The sequence below is a fragment of the Alosa alosa genome, chromosome 13 (genome assembly GCF_017589495.1).
Source record: "Alosa alosa isolate M-15738 ecotype Scorff River chromosome 13, AALO_Geno_1.1, whole genome shotgun sequence".
NCBI classification, from domain to species: Eukaryota; Metazoa; Chordata; class Actinopteri; order Clupeiformes; family Clupeidae; genus Alosa; species Alosa alosa.
The window spans coordinates 16,568,443-16,575,586 of NC_063201.1; the positions used below are offsets into that span (position 1 = coordinate 16,568,443).

General features: G+C 40.0%; 1 protein-coding gene across 1 annotated transcript; it reads right to left on the minus strand.

Annotated features, from left to right (window-relative positions):
- Positions 1-2,483: 2,483 nt before the first annotated feature.
- LOC125305643 (glycogen synthase kinase binding protein) lies at positions 2,484-4,054 on the minus strand. Its single transcript, XM_048260542.1, has one exon. It carries the CDS (start codon positions 3,946-3,948, stop codon positions 3,463-3,465), a length of 486 nt encoding a protein of 161 aa, XP_048116499.1. The 5' UTR covers positions 3,949-4,054; the 3' UTR covers positions 2,484-3,462.
- Positions 4,055-7,144: the final 3,090 nt, after the last annotated feature.

A 7,144-nucleotide genomic window follows, 5' to 3' on the forward strand; every position in this document is an offset into this window, starting at 1 on the left:
GCTAACATGATAACTATGCCAAGTACACCTCGCTGCAGCCTGCGGGAAGGCGAGGCTTGACATCAAGCCCCGCCCACATCCAACTCAGCCATGTTTTCTTTGCCTACGTCACTCCCCATATGCTTTGGCTTTACTTCCGACAGCCCGGTAGCGAATTATATAGTATATTGTTTCATATTAGATGATAGAAACTGATGATGTAGGCTAAACACAAATTACATTTCATGCAACCACAGTGAATTTTTCATGTAGGCCTAGGCTAGTTACTGTAATTGGGTTTGTGTACTTTTTCGTTCATTTGATTTCCGGTTTTGAAAAAATAACACGCACATTCAAAAAAATGGTCATTTTAAATATTGATGACAATGTGTTCAAACGTAAAACGAGCCATATTTCATTTCATTTAGCCCTCAAAAGTAGAATGGTGTGTTGTTTCATTATCATGGACTATCAGTTTAACAGCAAGAATTCTCCATTACAACCAAATGTCGGCTACAAAGGGGCGATTTTGTTTTTATTAACAGGTGAACTAGAAGATGCATTGTGTAACGTTAACCGGTCAGATCAAGCTAGACATATCCTCATCTCAAATATAGGCTACTGCCCAGCAAGCAGCTATCGGACCACCGGTAGATAGGCTACTTGTCAGCAACCCGCGATGGTAACGTTAGGCCACCGGCAGTCCACCGTATAAATGAATAAAGAAAAGGTGGTCAAAGCTGCGGCTTGTTAGCCCAGCGGACCGCCGGCGACAGCAAAACTGGGCCGCCGCCAGCCTCTTGCCATCTGGGTGGTTAACTTTGCTGGCTAGCTAGCCCGCTAGCTAGTTCCTATCTGACGAACGAGTAGTGTGACAATGGAAATGTTGGTGCTGTTGCGAGTTGTTGCACTGGTTTGAATCCACAGTTTACGTGTTGAATTACACAATAAAACGTGTTTTGCAGTAAGTTGCTGGTTTGTAGAATGTAGCACTAGCAGCTCGCTCAGTCTCGTTGCGAGTTCTGGCTCTCTCTGCTGACTGCCTCCCTCTCGCCGCCAGCAACTTTAAACTGTGTGACGTAATACAAAAAAACATGGCTGACTTGGATGTGGGCTGGGCTTGATGTCAAGCCCCGCCTTCCCACAGGCTGCAGCGAGATGCTCCTCTATGCTAACCATGTTACTTAGCTAACTTAGCTAATCATTTTTAGCAGTTTTGGTAAAAATTCTAACAATGTTAGCAATGCTAACCATGTGACTTAGCTAACCTAGCTAATCATTTTTAGCAGTTTTGCTAAAAATGCTAACAATGTTAACAATGCTAACAATGCTAACCATGCTAACTAGCTACAGTGGGTAGGCGTCATAGTTAATGACAAGTAACAGTTATAATGGCTGAACAGTTAAAAAGTTCAGTAGTTTAAAGGGTTAAATTGTTTAACAGTGAAATATTGTAGTGAGGACTTTTATTTTGAAACAGTTTTTGGCAGAGGAAGTAGTTGAACAGGGTGTGTAGTAACCTAGCTAATCATTTTTAGCAGTTATGCTAACTAGCATGTTAACAATGCTAGCATGCTAACTATGTTACTTAGCTAACTTAGCTAATCATTAAATTATTTACAAGGATACAAGGAAGTTTATTGTCACATGCATATAGTTACTGGAAGTATATCTACTATTTAGGTAGATAGTTGACGATAACTGACAGTTGGAATGGCTCTAATGTTTGCTGGCAGTTATGCTAACTATGTTGACAAAGATAATAATGCTAACCAAGTTACTTAACTTAGTTAATTTAGCTAATGTTTTCTAGAAGTTCTTTTTATGTTAATTTAAATGTTAATTTAAATTTAAAATGTTAATTTAGCTTGAATGAAGTTTCTAGTTAAACAGTTGAAGCTGCATTAAATGCGTTAGAAGAAGAAAAAGCCTTGGAAGAACAGTACAGTGCATTTTCATGCACTCTAATAAGAAGACTTGGAAGAACAGTACAGCGCATTTTCATGCACTGTAATTATTCTTCACACTTCCCTGATTGTCGCCAGGTGTGACTTTTGAAGCTATACTGCCCTCTGCTGTGAAGTCTTCATAGTCTAGATAGGCTATTAAGTTCCATAGGCATTGTAAGCTCTAAATCTGTGCTCATTCCACTGCAAGAATAAAAATGTCCACATAGCATACATGTAGAGCTAACGCTAGATTTAAAGGTGTTGGGGTGAGCACCAGGCTGCCATAAAAGAACGTGACAAAAGCAGAGAAAGCGTTCTGACGCAAGGGGGCGGTCACGAACAAATAATGCGTTTTGTTCAATCGCGACATGGCCTTGGTTTAAAAATAAACATGACGAAGGTCGTGACAAGGACCATGGTCAGCACTTACTTAGCCCAGGCTACCAAAAATAGTCTATTCAATTACATAGGAAACTACAATATTACCCAGATTTGGAAACCATTAGTCATTATTTAGATTGGATACTGAAAGACCACTGCACATACAAAGCAAAGTTTTGCAAAAACACCGTGTTTATTAAAGACACCAAAATCCCTGAATAATCAGGAATACAAAATACTTCGTTGCGAAGCATACATACTTAATGTGAAGGAAAAGAAAAATGACAAACGAGTTCCAGTTGGAATCAGAAGAAAAAGCACCACCGTGTCTGTTGTATTGATGAGATCCCCTTGTTCAAACCAGAGTAAACGTTAGCTTAGTCCATGCTCATTTCAACTTAGGCTATAGTTATTCACGTAAAAAAGGGTGACAAAAACAAAATACATCCGCTATGTTGTAACCTATTGGGTCTTCAAATTAACCTATAACAAAAGTCAATTGAATCATCCTTTCTGGTCAATCGTTTCAGTAGGGCGTTTTCTTATACAGCCAGAATCCATAGGACCGGTATCAGCAACGTGGTAAGGGTGACGTTAAATGCCAGACAACAGTGGACTTCAGTGCCAGGCATCTAGTAGTATGATGTGTAAACAGGATCATGGTGGAGTATTCCCGTTTGCAGTTCAGGTTCACCTTGCTTCCTGCTAGCACACACCACCATAACCACATGTGTTTAAAATGTTAGACAGCGAGGTAACTAGCTAGGAATAGCCAAGACAACAAACATTGTAACTTCAGCTACCTAGTTAGCAAGAAAGTCCAGGCAGTTTTCAGAAAAATAAAGCCCATTTCATGACAAAACATCTGATATATAGACATAGAAGTTAATCCTTAAAAAACAATAATCAAATTCTCGACTGGGAACCACCCCCATATTTTACAAGAGAGGAAACAAATGAGCTGGCATTAACAGGACATCGTTAGCCGTCCGATTCATTTGCTAGCTGACACGTTTTCACAGGCTAGCTTGGTATGCTGTTTTAATGTCCTTAGACAATGTTGACCTCCGAAATAAGCTACGTTACTCATCACCATAAACGCAACCATTCATTTGATTGCAACGGTTAACGTTTGCCATTTGGTGGTCACAAACTAGCATTGTTGATTGTCAATTGTTTTTGCACGTTCGCCATGTTCCGACGGAGAAAACTGAAGTCTTCTGACTGCCTCTTTAATTAAATTGCCAGACAATATTAGTTCCTGTAGTAATTGATGAGGATTATCCTCAACACGTGTGACATCAGTCCGCTTTCGATTCCAGGTTTTGAAATTGTCCCATTCTTGATCACTTGACCCAGGGATGTTGTATGGGCTAGCTCTGCTACGTACTCCTCGACTGCGAAATCGAATGCAGCACCCGGTGCGCCGTGGTTGGGCCCCACTGTTGTTGTTGGTCTGTTTGACGTTGCTACTGCCGTTGCTGGTGAGACCGTGGAGACATGACATCGTCTTTTGGTTTGCGCTATTGTTATGTAGCTGCAAAGCTTCGCCGATTTTCGTAACCAAAGCATCCACCTCTTTCGAATCGACTGTAACAGACTGCTCCAGCAGAATGTAGTTTTCTTTTCGACAAGGCATTTTATGTTGTGTTTGTGTTTTAGGCGAATTTTGTAAATGAATGAGAGAGCGTACAACCGGTATCCCCTTCTCGCCACGCTGCCCAGCAAAGAACAACCCTTCAGCTTGATTTGTAAACAATAGATGACGTAGGTTCCGGAATGTACCAATGCGGTAGGTGATACACTTGAGCTATAAGGTCAAACATCTTACACTCACACTGATGATATATTTAGAATTTAACGCCAATCACATAGTCTGTTTAATATGAATCACTCAACACGTGGAAACACAGGCCCTCTTTATTTTTATTTTATTATAACAATAACAAATAAAAATGCCCCTGTTTGGATGATAATGGTAGTGGCCCAGTGGCTGGGGGCCAAGAAAACATTACATAATTGTAACTGAAAATGTTCTTTCGAGAATTGAAAAAAAAAAAAAAAAAAAAAAATCGGAACAAGCACGATGAAGTGTGGGAGATCTTTCGTGATACTCATCAGGTTATAGATTTTTAGCACCTGATAGTATCCGTCTTGGTTTCATGTGTATGGCATGCAAGCTGTGAAGTTAAAACAAACAAGAAGGCATGCCTTTGGGTAGCCTAAGGAAATGCATGAAACCATAGGCATTTCAGCCTATGTGTTCATTGTCGCCATTTTATTATTCTTGTTACAATGTATCTATAGTGTTACTAGTTATCACCGTCACATTTTTTACATTAGCCTACTTGAACATCATAGTCAGTCTGTTTCAAAGTGACGTTGCCAGCGACGGATTTTATTCGTCTTGCAACAGAGACTTGATTGAAGCTAATATAGGCTTATACGTCCCTAAAAGACATTATTTCTTGAAATCACCCAAGTAGTCAAATCAAAGCCACGAGACGACCTTATTCGCCATATAAGGTATCCAAACATGTCCACGTGGTTCAGTAGCTGCGCTCTGTAATGGCGACGCCACAATCGCCTAGCTAGATAGGAAAACGACAGACCCTGCTTGTTTACACATTGAAGTCTGTACGGTATGGCTATTATTTAGAGGCACTGTTCTTGCCAGTATGCGCTATTCATAGTGCATTATTTAGTAGTCTATCAACGCTTATCTGTTTTTCATTATTTTACGTCTTCATAGCAACCAATCATTAGCTTTTCCACCGTCATCCTATATATTGTAACCTATATATGTGTCGACATTAGTTTGTAATAGCCTATGCTAATCTATGCATAGTAGTAGTAGGCCTACGTGTCTTTCTTGCTCTAGGAAGAGGCGTGGGCTATCCATGAAATGCATGGGAGATGCTGCTCCTTTCAGTAAACTTTGATATGAGTTGGAGTTCTGCCAAAGGAAGTGCAAAGAGTTCATTGTTGCCTGACACTTTCCAAAAAAGAACCAGGCATAATATTTTAAATATTTAGATAAAATCTGGCTCAAATAAGTGTGACCGGCTACTTGTTCTACCAGCCATAGGCTACATCCTGAAGAAATGAATAAAACACATGATTACCCTACGATCATAAATGCGCATTCTGTTTCTTTGTTCACCCTCGATGAGTCATTTGAACAACTTGCCTCAAAATGTTATGTGTCTGCGTGAATGGACGCCACATTCATCACTTCCTTCTCATTTCAGAGAAAAACAGAGTCTACAGAGAACTGGTCTTTACTCTGAAACTGTGGCAGTGAAAGAGTTCAGGTACATTAATTCTAATTTCAAAATCTCCCTGTGGTAGGCTACAGAGGCAAGCTTGTGTTTTTTTCTACTCAGAAATCATTAACATGTTTGAATGCAATGCATTGAAATGGATAGCCATGCTATTTTCATAAGCTTCAAGGTTTCAGTCTAGTGGACGTGTAGGCTATTTCTTGCATTGTCTACTATACCTTATGGTTGCAACATGTGCTGGAGACTGCCTGATCAGCAGTGTTCATGCAGCAGCAGGCCCTTCATTGCGACTTGGGGAGACCCTCAGCAACCATAATGTGACCAATGAAAACTCTCCAACTGTGTGAGTGATTCCATTGGCTGACACCAGAAATCACAGCCCTGCCCTATCACATTACTTACTTGGATGTTCCTCAATTTCATTGTCAACAAGGCCCATTACATAATACTGTACAGCAGTAGAAAGGAATGTATCAGATATGGATGTTGCAGAGAGCCAGGGTTAAATATCAATGTTCATTTATGATATGGTGTAGCCATACAACAATAAAACTTTTGTTCTGTCAGATGAATAACTGCTGATGTCAGTTCAGTCAGCATCTTGGTATAACACCTACAATCATTTTTTCTTTTGCAAATGAAAATAAAGAGAGGAAGCTCAGCCAAAGGCTTTTTTAGCTCTGGAAAACTATAGACTATAGACTAGGACAACCTCTCAGGACAGAGAAGCAGAGGTAGGCTATAGGGCACATGGCACAAGTTGGGTGTCTGTGCCCCTGGCAAGCTGTGAAGAGGGTTTTGTGGCCATACTGTTGCTTCGCGGCTTTTTCAGCAGCGGTGTCCTCATTGGAGCCCATTTCTCAGAAGTTTCTTAGAAACCAGGCAGGGGGTGTTTTTCAGCTGTGGTCTGCATATGGGCTTCTAGCTGATCTCCTTTCTGATGCAGCTCCGGTCAACTCATGCTGTGTAATATGATATATATGGATATGATATATAATTACTCTCTACTAACATTAAGCTGTTCAGAATTTTATTTCAGTGTTATAAAGAAGCCACTCCCTATTGCATTCTGAAACTAGAAAGAAGTGAAACCTGCCTTCCTGTTATATTTGATAACGGAAGTTGAGATACCATATCAGTTTCTAAAGAACACAGTGTACAGCCCATACTAAATGACAAGGCCTTAGTTATGAGTTATTGCCTATACACTACCGGTCAAAAGTTTGGGGTCACCACTCCATTATAGACAGAAAACCAGCTGAGATCAATTGCAGTATTTTTTTTAAACAGGGCAGCAGTTTCCAGATTATATTATGTGTTTACATAATTGCAAAAGGGTTCTCCAATGTTTTCTCAGTTAGCCTTTTAAAATGATATCAGATTAGTAAACAGAATGTGCCTTTGGAACATTGGATGAATGGTTGCTGATAATGGGCAGCATTAAAAATCAGCCATTTCTTTCTACAGTCGAGAACCCTTTTGCAATTATGTAAGCACATAATGTAATCTGAAACCTGCTGCCCTGATTAAAAAAAACAATGCAACTGATCT

Bases quoted from the DNA above. Each gene is read 5' to 3' on its own strand.
- LOC125305643 (XM_048260542.1), bottom strand. From the start codon at position 3,948: ATGCCTTGTCGAAAAGAAAACTACATTCTGCTGGAGCAGTCTGTTACA.